At 37.0% G+C, this 20,274-nt stretch overlaps 1 protein-coding gene across 1 annotated transcript in view; it reads right to left on the bottom strand.

The window, feature by feature from the left end:
- Positions 1 to 20,274, bottom strand: part of LOC140148008 (dynein axonemal heavy chain 1-like) — a 98,143-nt gene that overhangs the window by 13,301 nt on the left and 64,568 nt on the right. The window contains 22 exon segments of the mRNA XM_072169834.1: positions 1,256 to 1,338; positions 2,525 to 2,641; positions 2,928 to 3,079; positions 4,038 to 4,233; positions 5,184 to 5,409; positions 6,486 to 6,646; positions 7,757 to 7,906; positions 8,741 to 8,986; positions 10,278 to 10,409; positions 11,244 to 11,435; positions 12,524 to 12,691; positions 13,410 to 13,601; positions 14,084 to 14,260; positions 14,874 to 14,993; positions 15,895 to 15,912; positions 15,914 to 16,015; positions 16,018 to 16,089; positions 17,036 to 17,181; positions 17,184 to 17,206; positions 17,658 to 17,866; positions 18,984 to 19,119; positions 19,844 to 20,040. Of these exon segments, the coding sequence (XP_072025935.1) occupies positions 1,256 to 1,338; positions 2,525 to 2,641; positions 2,928 to 3,079; positions 4,038 to 4,233; positions 5,184 to 5,409; positions 6,486 to 6,646; positions 7,757 to 7,906; positions 8,741 to 8,986; positions 10,278 to 10,409; positions 11,244 to 11,435; positions 12,524 to 12,691; positions 13,410 to 13,601; positions 14,084 to 14,260; positions 14,874 to 14,993; positions 15,895 to 15,912; positions 15,914 to 16,015; positions 16,018 to 16,089; positions 17,036 to 17,181; positions 17,184 to 17,206; positions 17,658 to 17,866; positions 18,984 to 19,119; positions 19,844 to 20,040 (3,215 nt within the window).

The following is a 20,274-nucleotide window of genomic DNA, read 5'->3' as shown; positions in this document are numbered from 1 at the left end:
TGAGCCTGGTCCATCAAGTCCCAAGTGTGTGTCTGCAGAGACCGACTGACCAACCGGCTAAACAAACAAACAAACAACAAATATTGACTAAGGATTCTAAGAAAAACTGTTTCAGAATACTGTTCTGTTCTTACTTATCATGCTATATCAAAGCAAAACTATTTTACCATCTTACTATAAATAGGGAAATGTTGTATCTATGTATCTATGTATCATGGAAAGGCTCCGTGAGTTTCGATCCAAATGTCGCCAAATTCATACGGGAGATCGAGGAATATACGGGAACGTGTTTAAACTTTATTTGGTTGAAAACGGTCAAGAATTGGCCTCAAAATCAGTGAAAATGTGATGCGTTGCTATGCTGGGTAAACAAAAAAGGGAGTCAGTTGTCAAGCTAGCCCGATGCTTGCGTCGTGCAGGCGTATCTAATCCAAGCGCTCGCGTAAGCAGCAGCGATAGCGCATGGTAACGCAGCACTACGCCATGTCGCTAGCGTAAGCAGCGCAGAGTCGGCGCAATGAATGATAATCGGTGAATTGAGCGACCGACCGTAGGCGTAATAAATCACTGGGGAAAAGGTGTGTGTTAAAAAGTACAAACAACATGAAGAGGTAGGCCTACTGTAATTAAAAAGAAAACAAAATGAGGACAAACAGGTAGGCCCTACTAGTATGTGGGTTAGCCTATAGTTATAGTCACAGTAAGAAAATGAAAAGCGGAATAAAATAGGCTAAAGAAGGAAAGAATAATAAATTCTAATAAAATTAGATGAATTAAAAAAAAAAAGCTATTAAACTGAGGACAGAACTAAATAAATAACATGAAAGCGGAAATCACAAGCTAAGCAGCAAATAAAAAATGAAGTCAACAGGAAATGTAAGAAAGGACAGATTTAGAAAATAATGGGAGCGGGATTGAGTAAATAAAAAACATGGTAGCGGAAATTTGCAAGCTTAGCAGCAAAATGTTTTTAAAAAATGGAACAAAATTGGCCCATGTAGAAGAAAGTAAAAAGAAAGAAAGAAGCTAAAATGGAAACTTAGGCTTAACGAGGGTCAGACTCAGATAAATGAAATTTACCTTTTCAATGATTCTACCTGTTCAGTAATTCCTCCCGTTTTAGTGAACGCTCCCATTTACTCACCTAGCGGGGACCAGCAGCGTGGCTGGTGTCCCGCTAGTATAACAACAAACTGACTATAGCATTGTACTTGACTGAATAAGATATGACCACATTCTTCCTATTCTATCTTACCTGTGTGGGTCTACACTATCAAATATCTTCTTGAATCCCTCCAAGTGATTCTTAAAGTCTCCTGCAAAACTGGCAAACTTGGGCTAAGATAAGAAGAGAAAAGGTATAGATCATACAAAATTTGTCTTTGAAAAGTATGAACAAACTTAAATTTTAACTATGAAATTATTACAAAATTATGTTAAATACAATGATCCAGGTTCATCAGAAAACCTGAAATACTTCAGAGCCCAACTTAACACCATTGACCTCAAAGACCTCACTGGGAAGGCACACTTTAATTAACCTGCTGCATGCATGAAATACTGCATGTTTAGATAACTAACACAGGCCATTCCATGCAGGATTCATTCTGAAGGTTCATTCTGAATGTTTATAAAGTGGAGGTGGATTAACCAATCAAGAAGTTCATGATTGATGAGACAAGTCTGTGAACATTGTTGATCATCCACCACTTTCACACTATACTCACAATGGATATTAAAAAAAAAAAAGTAAAGGAGGCGATTCTGTATAAACAGTGATCGGAGTGCCCATCTCTCTTTCATTTGCGATTGGGCCAGGCTCCTCCATGTAATGTTGCTATAGGGGGATCGCTACACCTCCTCTACAGTGAGTCTGTTACCTTCCCAGCATTTAAGAATGCCGGTACCCACTTAAACACCTGGGTGGAGAGGAGTAATCGAGATAAAGTGCCTTACTCAAGGGCACAACACGATGGTGTCGCCGGGGCTCGAACCCGCAACCTTCCGATTATGAGTCAGTGCCCGTTCCGCTAGGCCACCATGCTCACAAAACCCACAATAACAACACTTGTAATTTGATTTCAATTTATAGTTTGGGTTTGACAACCCTGGATAACCCAGGAAGCTTATTTCTGTTTGGGATCCATACGTACACTGGGACAGGATATGAACAGTCAGGGGTTAACACCCTACTCTTCTTGAAACTGACTGTGAGCTACATGCACAGGTATGGCTCTTCTGTACATATGACCAATAGTAAAATATCCCTCCAAAGGATGGAATTCTCTCATGTTTCATATACCCAACTCTAAATGGAGCATGGGGAGATTGGAAGTCTGAATTTAAACTGCAGATGTTGCGAATTGAATTCAGATTTAATTTTTCCATTTCAATACCTTAGCAAGTTTTCCAGTGCCAGAAATCGAACCATGTGACCTGTTACATCAGAAGTGAGAACTTTAATCGCTCTCCAGCCCCCCCCCCATGAACATATGGACATGTTACACCTGCATATATTACTTACCAAATTAGACAACGAGAGGAAATCTTTCCATCCTCTGTCTGATAGCCATTCAATTGCTGGGTTTGGAATCTCATCAGGTATGGTGGGTCCACCTGACAGTAAGAAACGCCACTCATTCTATCACAAATAAAAAGACAAGTGATATAAAGAGATGTAAGTGAAGTAATGATCCACTTCCTGAAAATCATGCAATTTTTTTGCTCCTTTTATGACAAATTATCATCATCTAATTCGAAAATATTTAAAAAAATGGGTTTTTTTACATTTTCGGATTTTTTTTTTTTTGGCCCCATTTCTCTTGTCTGTATAAAGATGAACTATTGCTAAGCCTGAGATACTGTGACAACTTGAGCTAAAATACAATAGCGGCTGTAGAATGCAAACATAAGCTTGTGTTTCTTACCATGTCAATTTTGCCTTCATTCTGCATAATGCGCGCACATAACAAGAATGCAAACATAAGCTTGTGTTTCTCAAACAAACTTCTGCACACGTTGCTATACAGACTGAACGTGAAGTATTCATTGATGTTAACGATACGCTGGGCCACATTATCTGTAGAAGAGACAAAAACAATGATTTACTGTACGGTAAGAATAATACAATATATAAAGGGTTGATCTTCAACTAAACAATACCGATCTCTTGAGAGTACTCAAAAACTATCAAAAGATGCAAGTTACCAACATCAGCACAGCTTAACTTTTGATTTTTATAATAAGTTAGGGTTCAACATGACTGATGAAGGCAGACACACATCTGACAAAAGCTTAACCACTCACACAGGGGCCAGCTGCATCAGTACTGTGATGGCCAACGGTGTATTTGTACAAATACTATACAAATATTAACTGTCTATGAGTGTGATGGTCGAAATATAATCATGAGGTGAAAGATGGATTGTTCCATTCCACGAGCCGGAACGCGAGTGGAATGGAACAATCCATCTTTCACCTTATGATTATATTTCAACCATTACACAAATTTAAGACAGTTAATATTTGTTTTATATCACTCATACATAAATTCTATTACTAAAATACTATTTAAGGTAGGAAATACATTTTTTCATCAACATAACACCATGTTTTGCCGTGATATACTTCACATTTTGGGATCCACCCCATAACTAAATCGGCAAATCTAAGAGTCAGCGCACGGCTTGGCGCAGGCGCACTACGGCACAGCACTATGATGGTAAAAAGTATCACACAGAGAGGCTGATAGTAAAAATGATAAATGGTAATCAACCAATGAACTGTCTAGAATTTATGTATGAGTGATATAATATAACTTATCATTCTTACCATCATGTATTCCAATATAATTTCAAATTTGGATCCCGGCAGAAAAAAGATCACAACAATTGGGCAGGAAAAACCTGTGTTTTGGCCCCTGAACATGTTTAAAGCAAAACCTCCTATGTAACCTATGCAATGTTTTGCTTTTAACATGTTCATGGGGCCAAAAACAAATAGGGTTTTTTCCTGCCCAATGACGACATTTAACTTACCAGCTCTTTCTGAGTTAGCAATTCCGGCCAAGAAGATGCCTACATACCACTCCAATGAATACTGGTACATAGGATCTACATTAGCGAGGTCTGTGGTACAGAAGAACAGCAGCTGTGTGCGTATGGATACCGGAATGTACTGAGAACGTGTCTCATCAATCTCTCGCTCAGTCTGCTCAGCTACGATCACTTTGGCCTGAAAGTATCAGATTTTAAGTTTGTTAGTGGACTGTAAAATATCAGCTTACACCTGATATTGGTGATCAAGTTGGTCTACATCAAGGAATCAGCAAATAGCGGCGTGCACGCCACTTGTGGTGCGCCACAGGTTCCAGAGTAGCACACAGCTCTCTTTAAAAAAAAGGTCCCACAAGATAAAAAATATAAGTTTTTTGATAATTTTTAAGTGTTATCTGTAATATTATGTCTGTTGAAATAGTTGAAAACATGAACAAAAACATGCCAAGATATCCCTCCTAAACCACTTTCAATGACCAAAACTCATAAGCTTCCTGGGCTCTGCCCCCTGGACCCCTGCCAGGGAATTTTCCCCTGACCCCAACCAGGAATCCTGCCTCCCACCCATGAGACGCTACTCTCTATTTGGAAAGTGGCACTTAAAGTTATTTCATTTTTGAATGTGGCACTTCACAGAATCTATTTAAGAATGCCTGGTCTACATTATACTATGGCTGAATTTGTCATCATACAAGGCTGATCAGTTATGCACTTATTGCATAATCAGATCAATACTTCATAAATTCATAAACTGAAGGGGGAAAGAATCAACCTATTCTTTTGCCATCTAGTAGAACACAGGATTATGGGATACGCATACCTGTGGGTACATGCCATTATTGAAGAAAAATATTGAAAATTCAGTTTTTGTATATTAGGAAATAAATTTTGGTTATCTTTCTAAAAAAACCACTCCACACTTCTACAAGGTGTGAAACTGTTCTTCAAAACACCCTCCGAAATTGAGTATGGTTATAAAAGAGATACACATTGACAAGTCTCATTTGCTACTCCATAGGTTGTTGAAATAAGGGCCTGTCCTATCGCAATACAATAAGGTTGTTTTGAGCCAATATATATATAGACAAATGGTGTATGACTGACTGTAGGGAAAGATCTTTTCCTTACCGTGATCTCCTGGGCCTTGGACTTGGATGCCTGCAGTGTGTTAATGAGATCTACATCATCCACAGGATTGCCCTCGGATGCACTCAGCCTTTCTAGGATCTTGTCTTCAATCTCCTTCAGTTCTTGCTTCATCTTAGCATTGCTGACAATCAGCTGGTTCTTAGCCTCCTCTAAGTCAGGACGTTCCTCTGCTACCACTCTGGCAAGGAGCTGATCCTCCAAACCACTACATCAAACAGACATGGATGTTTGTGGTTAGAACAAAAGTTAGATAATAAAGCAAGGCTTAAAATAACCAAATGCACTTGTCATTGATGCCCTATTTGCCAGTCATTGCCAGGCTTCTTGCACCTTATTACCTAGTGCCCATAATATAGCATTGACATTTTAAGTAAGCATTCTGCTGCAGTACTCTTTCACAAAATTGTCTGGGTTACCTTTTTAACATGATGACCATAACAATGGTCTTTTAGCCCAAAACTTCCCCTACAAAACATAATATGTCTAGGTTTGCTATTATTTCGTGCTTTAGAGTTTGCACAGCAATTGCAAAGTAAATGACACCAGAGTGCTTTATGAATGATTTCTAAGGGTAGCCAAGTCTGTGCCTTAAGGTTGGTCTGAACCCTGGAATTATGGAAACTTTCGGGCCTCATAACATCTAGGAGCTGTTTTTTCATTTTTTAAATTTCGACCAACTTCGAAAAAAAAACATAAAAAAGCCCAATTTCAAATATTTTTGGGAAGTTGGTCAAAATTCAAAAAATAAAAAACAGCTCCTAGATGTTTTTATCTAGTTTTTTAAAAATTAATAAAAAAAAAAAAAAACATTTTGGCCCAAGAATTTTTTTGTTACGTTGCACGAAAAAGAAGTGGGCCAAAAACCGTTATTTTTGGGATTTTGGGCCAAAAATGGCATTTTGGCCCAAATTTGACCTCACAGATGAATTTATCAAGTCTTTGCCATTCTAAATATGTATACTTTTATATACTTTACACCAACAATTTAGCAGTTATGAGGCCCGAACGTTTCCATAATTCCAGGGTTCAGACCAACCTTAACACCCACCCACAAGTCAGTGGATGTGATTCTACTAATAGGCGGGCAACATTGGGCTATTCAGTTAATTCATACACCCCTATAGAAAACACATCCTTAATCTTCTACACAGAGGGAGTGTGAATTTCAAATAAGGTTACCTCAATATGAAATCTTTCATTCCCTGTGTAGGAGATTACAAACATGTCTTGTATGGGGGAGGTGTGGATTTTAAATAGAACAGCCCGATTGATATTACATACCTTGGTGAGAGTGTGAAGTTGACAAGTGTGACTTTAGTAGACACCTCAGGAGTGTAATGAGGGTTTGGTAATTTGGTTGTGATATAGAACTTGAAGTCTTCATGGTATGGAATGACTGCATCACCTAGCTTGATGACGGTGCTACCTTGCTGTTTGAAAGTCTGCGAGAGGGACAAATATTTTTATGAATAGAGAATCAGTTTTCTTGCCTTTGAACAGTATAATTAGAGCCAAATTCAAGGCTGCAAAAAACATGTATTTAGTACAGTTTTCCCAATATCATTTCTAAAGATCTAAAGCTATCTGTACAGTATTATGATTAAGGTTGACTGTACTTATTTCAAATTCATTTATCTCTTGTAGGATGAAAATACATTCTTTTATTTAGGTTCCTGAATTTTTACATTCAGACCCAACTATTTGAGTAAGAATGGGCGGATAACTACTTTTAATCAAACATAATGTTACATACAGACTAGCACATTTGAATTTAAGTTTCAACAATAAACTTTAATAATAATGAATGTGGGTTGAGCTTCTTTACTTTTAGTGTTTACAATGTCGCTTGAATTCTCCAAGTTGTCTGCTCATCATTGCATTGGTTTCTTTTCTTTTAGTTTTTGTGATTGTCACTTATGATTTCTAACATTTCTAGATGCTTTTGTTTATCCATCAAAAGATTGATAAGTTCACCTTGTGGCTCATTTTCAGACATTTGATGATTTAACAGCCGATGGCTGGAACGAGTGGCGATTATTTGTGTCAAATGTCATGACACAACATCACCCCAAAGGGGTCGCTAGTATGTTGTAACTTCTGTTTCAGATGCATTTGTCATGAATGATTCTGGGCTGGATAAAGATTTCAATTTTCCGCAGAACAGAATCAACAAAATGGAGTGGATTCAGTTAGATTTGCACCAGGAACCTCAATCTGCATTACTGGCACAGTCCCAACTAGTACCAACCATTTCTCAGCCTATGTATCCAACCAGGGTCTTAGCTAGAAATTGAGGGTTGCCAGTCATTTGAATAAAATTGCCTAATTTGATTTTTAAAACATTTACCACACTTCAATAGCCCATAGGGAGGTTCAAATAGTTCAAATATGTGCTGCTATGGCCTTGTTTTGCAAATCTGGTCTACTAAAAAGGTCAATAGCCTTTCTCAACACCTACAATTATAATGTAGCATCTGTCAAAGGCATACATTTTGCCTGTCCCAGGGGCAAACTCCAAAGGTACATACACTAATACACTGTATCCCACTAACCTGTCTCAATAGAATCGGCTCCAGAGCAGGATCTAATTCTTCTGCTACATTTTCAAGAAGGCATGGTTTTCCAAAACGTACTGCGTTCTCCAGACTACGCAGGAAATCACGATCAGTCAACTTGATCACATCTATGCCGTTGTCTTTTTCCTGAAAAATGAAACATTAGATCAATAACAAAATGGCAAGACTTCCAAGATTTGTGAAAACAACTGTAAAATAGTAGGAAATCACAAATTGGGATCTTAATCTTCTACACAGGGGGTGTGAATTTCAAATGGGGTTGCCTGAATGGGTGACTCCATTTGAAATTTATACCCCCTATGTGAGAGATTAAGGTCATGTCTTCCATAGGGGGCATTTGGATTTCAACTGGAAGAGTCAAATATTTGGAAAAATATAGTAGAGCTGCGTAATTAGGCACTGGCAACTTAAGGGGGTACTACACCCCTGGCCAATTTTGTGCCTCTTTTTGCATTTTTGTCAAAAATTATAGTACATTGATGACAAGTAAGGTATGTATATTATAGGGGCAAGGACTACAACTAATGCACTGAAAATTCAGCAGCACAAGGCAAGTAGTTATTGATTTATTGATAAAATATTGGTTTTCCCTCATTTTTGACTGTAACTCCACAACTGTTGTCTGAGCTGAAATAAAATTTTCAGTGCAGTAGTTGTAGTCCTTGCCCCTATAATATACATATCTTTCTTGTCACCAATGGGCTATATTTTTTGAGAAAAATGCAAAAATAGGCACAAAATTGTGCAGGGGTGTAGTACCCCCTTAAAGTAAGCACATTTGTAAAATGAATCTTGCTCATAATTTAAGTAGATGTTACAATCATTAAATATTACTAAATTTGTTTACAGGGTTTCATAAAAAGTAAATAAATGCAAGTGCTGTGATGAGTGTCTCAAAATAAAGATTGGGATGCCAAATGATAGTTTTGTGTTTTGTCTGTACCATTGTGAAATACCTACCATAGATTTGACCCACTTATTTGATTGTCCTTGCGGATCGATGAACAACGGCCACCTCTGAGAGAATTGCACTATGACACCATTCTCCACGGAGAGATTATCCCTTGGTAATCCGGCTATCTGCCATGATCTTATCTTGACGGGATCACCAAATGTAGGCACCAGCATGGGGTCTTCCGTGTGGGGTACATGGTTCTTGGGAAAACTTTTCACCCATTCTTTGGCTAAAGATTGACGGTATTCACCCTGCAGAGAGTCAACAAAGGAGCACAAAGTCAACAAAGTATAGTAAGTAAAAATTATTATTAGGATTAAACCTTTTCCTACACAGCGTCATCATCCCTATATCTTTGTGTCAAAAATTGGCGTGCTAGTACGGCGAATCCTCTCGTTTTTCAACAGCTACGCATGGCGATTTTGTTCGAGATTTACACGATATGACTATCATATTCTATTCTACACGTTTTTACGATTTGCGCATGGTCAGTACCCCATATGATGTTGCCATTACAAGAAAATTCGATTTGTTGTCAGGTAAAACCCAGGTTTTGTTTTCAATACACTAACTGGAAATGCAATACACTAATTAGTGGCGATTGCTGTGGATATATTTTATTGCATTTTATCCATAACGATTTTTAAATCGTTCATCAAAATTGTGATATATTCAACTGTTTGAGAATTACAATTATATAAAGGAACACGTGTAGCCCATTCAGCTAAGATCCAGGTGCTGTATAGAATATTAAATCACAAGTCTATAACACAATGCACATATTGAGTCACTATGTAACTTTCTTTATCTGTGTCAATAATAGAATATTGATTTCAATAGAATTGAATATATTTTGAGTTTGTACTTAACCACTGAGCGATCTAGCGATCGATTTCTAGCCAATCAGATCGCCAGTCGCTCACCAACAGAGTATTAAGATGTGATTCAAAAAAAAAAAAAAAATCTTTATAATACAGGGTGTCGACACTGTGCCCTATTCATCCAAAATTTAACAATGTAAATCAATTAATTTCACAAAGATAAGTATTGTATTCAATCCAATGTCCTGAAATTCATCAAGATCCTACAATTACTCTAGCATTTGTCAACTCACTATTTCTTACAAGATTAAGTTGCATAAGAGGCATATTTTGAAATCAGTCACACATAATTAACCATATTACACCCTGTTGGGTTTCATGTGTTGTGAACATGTTCACTCAGGCAAAATGATCTGCATTTAGGATTTTATGGACATTTTTCTGAACAAGAACTTCTTGAATTCATAGGTTTGAGAATTAATCACTTCTACTACATATTAACCACAAATCAGCTTGAAAATTATGCAAATTAATCACATTTACACAGAAAATGTTCTCGTTTTTTACATGGATGCAATAAAAGGGACGATATTTGACATTATACGTAAGTTCAAGCAAAATCCATATCCTAAACCAATCTGATCACTTCCTTTAATTGTGATTAATATCATTCCAAATGTTTTACCTTATAAACACACTCCATTATGTCAGGTCAACTTACCGTGAATGGGCCCAGATAAGCCACAAAACCTGCTGATACTAGCACATCTCCTACTATACTGTTAATGACCTTCTCAAGTCTGTTCACAGATTCTTGCCAGCGACCTTTCTCATCAGCCAGACCGCCAATCAACTGCAATAGACCAATGTACCAATATAGATAGTTATTTATTTTTCTCTGTCTACAAGGCAACAACAGCTAAAACTCTACAGACTCGGTCAAAACAACAAAACAGCTTGAAATACAGAGGCTGATCATGAGAAATTTGATTCTGTTATCTTTCTTTTTAATTCTTTAACCTTTCAGTATTTGTACCAAGTTACATTGTAGCCCCAAAATATATATATTTAACAAGCATCTGATTTACTTGATAAACAAACAAATAAATATATTGTTATAATTTTCGCAGAATACCAAAAAACAGTTAACCAATATATACAGTTATTTCTTTTTCAAAACTCTTAATATTAACACCTCATTCTACAAGGCAACAGCAGATAGATGAAAGTCTTAAAACTTTCTACAGATTTGTAAATTGTCCCTGTCTTACACAGTGTGTAAGTGGTGATCAAGTCAAAAATTGGAACCGTCACCCTCTCTATTAACAGAATAAAACAATATACTTATACTTGGATTCTTTTCAGCAATATGGCATGATCACATTGGCTATTCACATTAAAAATCCACACTCCCCCTGTGGAATATTTTGGAAATATATTCCACAGGGGGAGTATGAATTACAAATGGAATTAACATATTAGCCAGCTACCTTTGAAACTTACTCCCCCTCTGTGGAAGATTCAGGATGAATCTTTCTCAGAGGGTGTTTGAAATCCAAATGGAGCTGCCTAATGTGCTCATTTCCAAATTCTGCCACAGGGGGAGTGTGGCTATTAATTGGAATTACTCAATGTACACACTAATAGAGCATTGAGATAAGTAATTGCCAACTATACAACACATTACCTTATCAGCTCTTTCCAGCCTGGCTTTACACAAATCACACTTATTCTCCAGTTCTTCCTTCTTCGCCACACAATCTTCATATTTGGCTTGCAATGTGGCGATACCCTCTTCTACCTCTCGTAGTCTTGCTTTGGCTTCATCCAGTACACGCTGAGTCTCGGCAAGCTCTGACTGGGCCTGTCGCAGTTGTTCCTGTAATAAATTATAGGGTTGGATTTTAGATTCGCACAAATTTGCTCTATCAGCATACTAAATTAGCGTGATACTTGCATGGTCTGGTCCCGTATTTTCTTGGGCTGTATGATTATTGTCCCTGTTTTGTTTGTGTGAATGTCTGTCTGCCTGTATTTAAATCAAATCTGCCCCATTCTATTAATCTTCCATACACTTGATTAGAGACAATGCTATCAAGAACTTGAAAGATTCTCTTAGTTGGACATCACACACAGAGAGAAAGGTTTTCCATAAATAAATAAATTTGGTGTTTTATATAGTGCCTTTTCCGGATCTTAGAGGTATCAAAGTGCTGTAATTTCGCAGCCATGGTGGATCATCACAATCAGATCGCATCAACTAGGCTGGTTGCAGCCGAACTTGGCGCACACCTATCCGCACTTAGATTGTAACATCCACCAATTATCTATGCAGCTCCCCAAATTCCATTGGGTGAAGGAAGTTTTTGATAGCCAAACAACTAATCACCGACTTTTTGAAAGCAGGAGGAAACCGGAGATCCCGGAGAAAACCTGCGAGAGCGAGCATGGAATCGGGATAAACCAAGTGCACATGAGTCCTTGGGCGCGCCGGGCTTGAACCCGGGACCTCAGTGGTGCAAAGCAAGGGAACTACCTCTGCACTAACTCGCCCTCCCTTGGTATATAATGTGCGTACCTGCAATTTTGTGCAAAGGGGACAAAATACATTGCTGTCCAACTGCTAGAAAAAAGTAATTACATTTGTCTGGCATTGGGCTATTCCAGTTGAAATCCATGGAAGAAGTTACCTTAATCTCCTGCATAGGGAGTGCAGACTTTAAATGGAGTCACCCATTCAGGTAACTCCATTTGAAATTCACACTCCATTACGTGGAAGATTAAGGCCATGTCTCCTATAGGGGGTGTATGGATTTCAACTGGAACAGCTCACTATAACATGGATTAGGTAATGTTATTTTACCAATAACAATAACAAAGAAGAATGATTGCTAAAAGGAAGCAGACGACAACTAATAAAGAAAAAAAGTAACAAATATATAATAGTAATACAGATGATATACATACCCTTTTAGGAGCCACATTTTTGGCCACAAAGTGGTACTTGTGCATGGCTCGTACCCAGATACAGATTGATGTACAGGCTTTGGATACTTTCTGGATGGCAGCTGGTGTGAAGTCCTCCATGTCTATGATGGGTTGGATCTTCTGAATTGTGCTATCTGGGATGTTGTCCTGTCATGTGTAAATGTGGCATAATATTATATAAAATTAAGACTGGATTCTACGTCCTTTTAATATTACTTATTCAGTGATCCCAGCAAAAGTGTCAAAAAAACATTTTTGTCTTTAATTAACAAATTTCAGCTTACCACTAGCAAGCACATCTATGACACAAATAAGTTACCACAATTTAATTCTAATGATTTTTACAATCCTCCAGGTGAGCAAATCACTGAATAGTCCTTTAATTAACAAATAATACTGCCTCCTTTCTTTATTTGGCCTCCTTCATCATGGAGAAAAGCAGCAAATAAAGCCTAAAGCTAAGGCTAGCTTAGGCCTAAAACAATTGCTTGATTAACATAACCTGATCCGACCCAAATTTGTGGGAAAAATAAAAAAGTTATGGTTGGGAAAAAGCACCCAAATTACCTGAAATGGGCGGGTGCTTTTTTGGAAAATTATAGGAAAAAGCACCCACAATTCCCCCTCAAAAGAGTAAAAAAAAACCCAAAAACACTACCGACACTCACTGATTTGCCTGTTATGTCAATCAAGCAATTTTTAGGCTTATATTGGATCCTTTCTGCTATTTTAGAGTAGAAGCCCTTGTTTGCAATTAATTTTGTTATCCTTGTTACCAGCTGACCTGCTGAAAAGGTCAACTGTATGAGAAAAATAATTCTGAACAAACTGCACAATGATGTTGTTTTATTCAGTGAAATCTCACCTTATCATAAGAAAACAAGCTCTCCAGAAATTTGCCAGGGTCAGTTAATAGACCTTTGCCTGGTTCCCAGTAGTCATCCACTTTGGTACCGGGTTTTTCACCGGCTACTTTCTTGGGTTTCACACCTTTCATGATACTGACTGCTTCTATCACCAGGCGTACTCCACCAGGAGGGCGCTGCAAGGCACGCACCTGTAGTAAGAAAACAAAATTAGTGTTTCATTTCTGCTTCACTTGGTTGTATACCAGGGTGGGTACTCAAATTTGGTTTGGGTAGGGGTGTGTTGCTGAGAATTTGAAAGGGGACCCATAAATATACCAAATTTTCAAGAAATTTGGACCCATCGATATACCAAAATTCAAAATTTTGGCCTAATTTAACACAAATTGCCCAGTTTGGGGAAATTTCAAAAATCTCACCCGATGTTGCGGATACTTTCATAAAACTTTCAGAAGAAATTCAATTCAGCCAATCACAATGAAGCCTTTTAAAAGCAATTGTTGTTCTGATATATCTCCATAATGTACATATCATACATAACAAGAGATATGTTAAGCATATTGGTTTTTACTATCTGCTTCAGCACAAGATACCAGTCTGTATTGGGTGTTCTATAAATATGATGCTTCCATCATTTTATGCAAAGTTTCAGCAAATATGTCTGAATTCTTACCTCAACGATGTCATTTCTGTTGAGTGATTTAAGACTAGCCAAAGCGGCATCTAAGGCAGGTAATGCTTCATTGAGATCCCTCTGTGCATCGTCTGCAATCTCTTTAGTCTGCCGTGCTTTCTCTGTGGCCTGCTCTTCTTCCTTCTGCACAACACTCTTAGTTTCATTTGCTATAATCTATGCAATATGACAATACCAGTAAGAAAAAGTAACTTATATTGAATACATATAAGATACATAAAATTAGAAGAAACAAATTATTCCATGCTGATTCACTACAGACTGTTTCGTCCTAAGGAATCAGCATGGAAAAATTTGTTTCTTCTAATTTTGTGTATACATGTTCTCCGTCATAGGATTGAGCACTCTTTTACTTCATGTATATAATAAAGATACTGTATTTACTCTATTGGTCTCCCCCTGCTATTAAAAAACCCCACCATTTTTTTCAATCAAGATGTTTAAAAAATGCTGAAATTTCCATGGTATCTTGTGTAGTAAGCTTATCACGGTGAACACATGATCAGTAATGGCGTCGGTAGTTGGCAAAAGTCTCATCGTAAACCTGAACGTGAACCTGAAGTCAGAACCTAAGTTCATAGTTTGTCATTTCAGCATGAGTTTTACGCTTACCTAATGATTTTAACAGGAATAATCATTCTAAAAATGACCTCTAATAAATACCTCCCCCCCACCTTTTTGGAAAATGCAACACCCTAGATATTCTAGGTGTCTTTACAACTTGGTTTTCTCCCCCCCCCCCCCAGCTCTTAGATTGACATTGGCTTACCGTATCTTCAGAAATTTTAATCATAGTGACTTCCGTTTCCTTTTGAGCCTCTACCAACATAGGCTGCATGGATTCCAACTCTTCCTGCATTTGAGCCACATCGTCAGCTGTACTCAGGAGCTATGAATCAACAGAAAACAAGCTTTTAGAATGATCAATTTCATTTGAAACCCAACTTTTATTTTAAACACAGGATGCTCAACAATTTTTTAGATTCTTACTTGGTATTTATAGATTGTGTAGTGGAGCAGACATTTTGCACTGATTAGTGTTTTTGTCTTTTTTTCTACATTCTTCACTAATGAATCGCTTAAGGAATCGGATAGTAATGCTTGCACAGTAATATTTTGGGATCTGAGAGCACAACAGGCATGCCAAATTGCATTCTGAATATGAATGGATATGGATATGTCCTGATGATATCAATTAATTTTGATTTTTTGAAATTCCCGATGTAATATAAATTTTATGAGAAATTAAAAATTTGTATTTTTTTATATTTGGATATTTAACAGTCTTCAAAGTAAACTTAATAAATCTAATGATATCTAAATATTTTAGGTCTTTTTGTAAATGTAGATCTTCAATACGAAAGGTCAAAATTTTCATCCCAGCTACATACACTTTAAGTACATATCATTAGATTTATAAAGTTTACTCTGAGGACTGTTAAATGTCAAAAATATCAATTTTTAATCATTTGCCATAAAATTTGTATTATATTTCAAAAACTCAAAAAATCGTATTCAGAATGCAATTTGATGTATCTGATGTCCCACCAAAAATACCGTGCAAATGTCACTATCCGATCCCTTAATTTCTCCTGCAGAATATCCTCCAAAATAGCTTCCACTAAATTTACTTCAAATGACATTATTATTATTCATGTTTGCTTTGTTAGTTGACCATAGCCATTTTCATCATCAAAGATATAAATATATATCTACCACAGCAAACTATTTATCAGCTTATTTATTTATTTTTAGACTTTACATAATTATTTATTATCTGTGCCTCCTACCTTATCCAGACCAGTTTTGAGTGCGATTCTTAGCGGTTTTCAGCTCCATTTTCTTTAAGGTGAGCAATTTACCAAAGATACCCAACAGCTCCAGGTAGCTTGTAGGCGTAACGTAATTATAACTTGAGACAATTCTGCCAAATATTCTGCCGACTTGACGTTGACAGACTGGTGCACAACCACACACATTTTGACCTGTGGATGATAACAAATTAGGAATATAATAATCTTACTATAAGACTTTTGTTTGGATGCATAAACACAAACCTCTATTTACAATCATCTCCAAACTGTTTTGGACTATGCAAACAGGAACATATTACTTCCTGACTCTTACCGGATTTACACAAATTAAACAGTATTTTTTTCTGACATTTAGCCTAACAACTGGGGACTGATTTTTTTATCATCGATAAGGGACACACTCTCAAATGCATTTTGAGTTTTTTGCAGCACATTAAAAAATATTAAGAATGCAGAGATGGTCCGAGGTTCCAGAGAGGTCTCCAGTTGGAGTAAAATATCCTACAAATATCCCCATTTCAAAGGTGATTGCAAACATACACACATGCACCCACCCACACCGACTCACAAACAAACAAACACACACCTACTCGTTTTCATAGACAACTGCGGACTTGTATTGTGTGTGTGGTTGTTAACAGTGAAACCGTGGACCCACACACACAGACATGTAATAATCCAAACGTGGACTTCTGTGTTAAACTATTTAAGTTAATCGACTGACCATGGACCTGGTATTACACCTATGATATAGGTATACCCTCTGCCGCTGTCTTACGACCGTGGACGTCCACGGTTCGCAATGTGTAGTTTTTCACTACATAAGTGTGGACTCAAAAGTTCACGTTTGTAGGTGAAGACAAACACACCTCACATGCATGTGTGCACCCCCCACACAAATACACACTGGAAATACAAAATGGGAAGAATTCTGATCCAAAAACATATTATCAATGTCAACTTGACCAGTGACCAGGAGCATTGCTGAAATCCTTATATCCGTAGCATACTTGATTGTAGCATTACACAAATTCTATTGTTTCTCCAGACCTTTGGAATCATATCATGTCACACATATTGTCATTACAGAGCAAAATTGTTGCTTCTTGATACTTACCAAACCATTGACAATATCATCACCCTCATCCAGATCAGGTATGTCACTGAGAAAGCTTTTGGCTACAGAAAGCAGAGCTTCATCAGGCCATTCACTAAACCAATCAATAGTACAGCAATTCACCAGAGATGGGAACTGACGTAACAGGCACGGAATACCTCACCAATAGGGCTGAATAAAGATAAGAGATGATAGGAATGAGAGAAAATGTGAGTATGTTAAATGTTGATTTCTATAGGTTTTGAGAGTAAATGCAAAATCTAACCACACTACTAATTTAATGATCTAAATAAATTTCTGTGATATATTAATACATTTTGTGGGATAGGCTTTTACGACAGGAGTTCATACCAATTAGTTTTTCTGAAAATTATTCACTGAAGACTGCCTCTTTTCAGAGCTACCACTTCTTTACTTTTCTCTGTTGACAAGGGCAGCCTTCTGTGAACAGCTCTTTTCAGGGCCACCAAAACTTTAATATTAGCAAATAGGTGAGGTCTGCTTGTTTACAAAGATGGCAGATTTGTAGGCCTACTTCCAAATTACATTAAAAGGTTAATGTTACCGTTAAAATCACATTGCAAACTGCATTGAATCACATTGTATTGGCAGATCAACGTACCTCATACAAAGCACAGTATGAATGTTACTCTTGACTCTCTTGGTGTACACTGAGAACAAGTTGGCTTTAGTGGCTTGTAATCCTTGATCTACCACCACTGGTTTCATCCCATTGAAGATCTGATCTAATTCATCAAATCCATATATATTAGGAACGTCACCAGAGTTCAGTATGTTATTGATATCTTCTAAGAAAGATTCACTCTTGATCTGTTGATAAAAATACAAAATTGCGATGAATTGAATGAAACAAAATATTCCAGAGTACATGTTGTCATAATATGTAATGTGATATCCAGTAAAATCAGTCGAAAGTCAGATATATTGATTTTTAGATATAGCCAAACAAAGACAATAATTTCTTTTGTTGCATACTGTTTTGGAAACACTTCAACTGTTCATATCTTTGGAACTAAATGTTTAATTTCAATGGGAGTTTTCTGCAAAATGTAGATTTGCAAATGCTTTATACAATCGTGTAAAAAACTGGAAATTGAATATGCCCAACAGATTTTGCTTGATCACACCACAATTATTTTGAAAGATGCTGTCTTTAAACAATTTTCAAATGTTGATTTCCAAGTACGATAACATTTTCTGGTTGAAGTTTGGAAAATAATATTATTTCAAGGTCAAATGTAACATTGTTGAATGGGACATGAACCATTTTTTTTCTGCGTATGAACTCAAATAAACAAAAAAGACAGGCTTCACAGTCCAGCAGACAAGATTTCCTACTGGAACATACCCTACCTCTTATCAAGTCCTATAATGATGATGATGCACACATCTGAAATGGTACAATTATTGCATACCAGTATAATACTTATCACACAGCAATGAGGGGAGTGTGGCCTAGCGGTTAAGGTGTTGGACTGTGAATCCAAGGGTCAAGGGTTCGAATCCCAGGTCCGCCTGAGCTCCGCTGGCTCTGTGTGTCCTTGAGCAAGGCACTTCACTCTACTTGCTTAGTGCTTCAGAGAGCACTTTAAGCTGTCGGTCCGTGTACATGCATATTTTCTCACATTAGTGTAGTGTGCACGTTAACGATCGTCACAGGCTATTCGAAAAAGAGCAGGGATCATCCGGTACTGTTGACTGTACTTCAAAAATACACTCATCTACTCTAGGTTCCAGAGTAAAAATAAGTACAGCTTGTCTGTACGCAGTGCGATAATACTCCTACATATGAGGGAGGCACTTACAAGGAAGAAGAAGAAGCAAAATTTGCTTTCAGACAGAGGACACAGATCCCCTAAATTAATATGTGAATCAAAATAGGTAAGAAATAATGGTATGTCCATTTGGTCTATATTTTGAACCATACCTGTGTATCACTGAATAAGAAGACAGTTTGTTTATTTTCCAGTCCTGCTTTCAATAAGATACTCTTAAGATCCTCTCTCCATTCAGACACACCATAGTTCTTAGATAATTCAATCTGGAACAGGTCATATTCAGCCCTGCAAAATAGAAATGATAGAAACGTATTATATTCCTATTCCACATTGAAGGTAAAATGCTTAAATTAAATTTGGCATTAGGCCAAAATAAAAATTGTTTGCTTGCCCTCCAACGACCGACCCAATCAGGGTCAGCTCTTTTTAATCTTTTTTTTTACAGTTTTTAGTTTATAATTTTAATGTTTTTTTTATTACTTTTTCTGAGTCTAAATTTCATTTCAAAGCTAAATTGGGCCAACAACATTTTTTTTAAAGAAGAAAATCATTAACAACATTGCATCCCAAAGAGACAAGTAAATAACTATTGTACAACTAAGGCAACAACATGCCTAGCTGTACCATTACAACCTGCATATTACATGTTGAGAGTAACTCTGTACATAATACTGAGATGTTGATTTATCTAATACACAAGCCAAGCCCTGCAGGAGGGGAGTGCATCCAACCTCAGTACAAGTGCATTATTTTGTACAATTTCTGAAGCAACAAGTAATACATAGTTTTTAACTTATTTCATACACAAGGAAAAATATCACGATTTTTACTATTCTTTACATTTTCACTAAAAATGATGCCAGGAAAATGAATTAATCCTACCCAAAGCAAATGCATTTGAAAGCACTGCACATAGTATGCAGAGTGCATTTAGACACTATCAATACCCTCCATGTATTTTTCTAACCCCTTTTCTGATATGTTAAAACAAACAGCAACTAAAACTTACATGTGAGCAGCTAATCTGGTTAAACTCTGTCTTCCACTGCCACCCACACCTAGCAACAACGCATTACCAAGCGGTTGACGGATAACACGACTGATACGACACACATGCCTAGCTGCATCCATGAACAGAACCAACTTCATCCGTGCTGTGTTGACTTGGTTGTAGTCTTCAAGATATTCCTCCATGACCTTGGTCATCTACGTTTATAAGATAATTGAACAAAAGAGAATTTTGAGATACCATAAACCTAGATTTCATACATACTTTCCTTTGATTATAATGTGGGTTTAACTAAAAAACATCGATTTACAATTACTTATCAGCTTCACAAAAATGTGTTGTCTTTTTTCAGCAGTGCTTGATTCCGAGTTGCTATAGAGGCATACTAAAATGCACACAAAAAGTATACGAGGTGATTTTTTGAGGAAACT

Source organism: Amphiura filiformis, chromosome 3, assembly GCF_039555335.1.
Source record: "Amphiura filiformis chromosome 3, Afil_fr2py, whole genome shotgun sequence".
Lineage (NCBI taxonomy): Eukaryota > Metazoa > Echinodermata > Ophiuroidea > Amphilepidida > Amphiuridae > Amphiura > Amphiura filiformis.
Note: the sequence above shows the minus strand (reverse complement) of the source record. Positions and strands in the feature narration are given on the sequence as shown.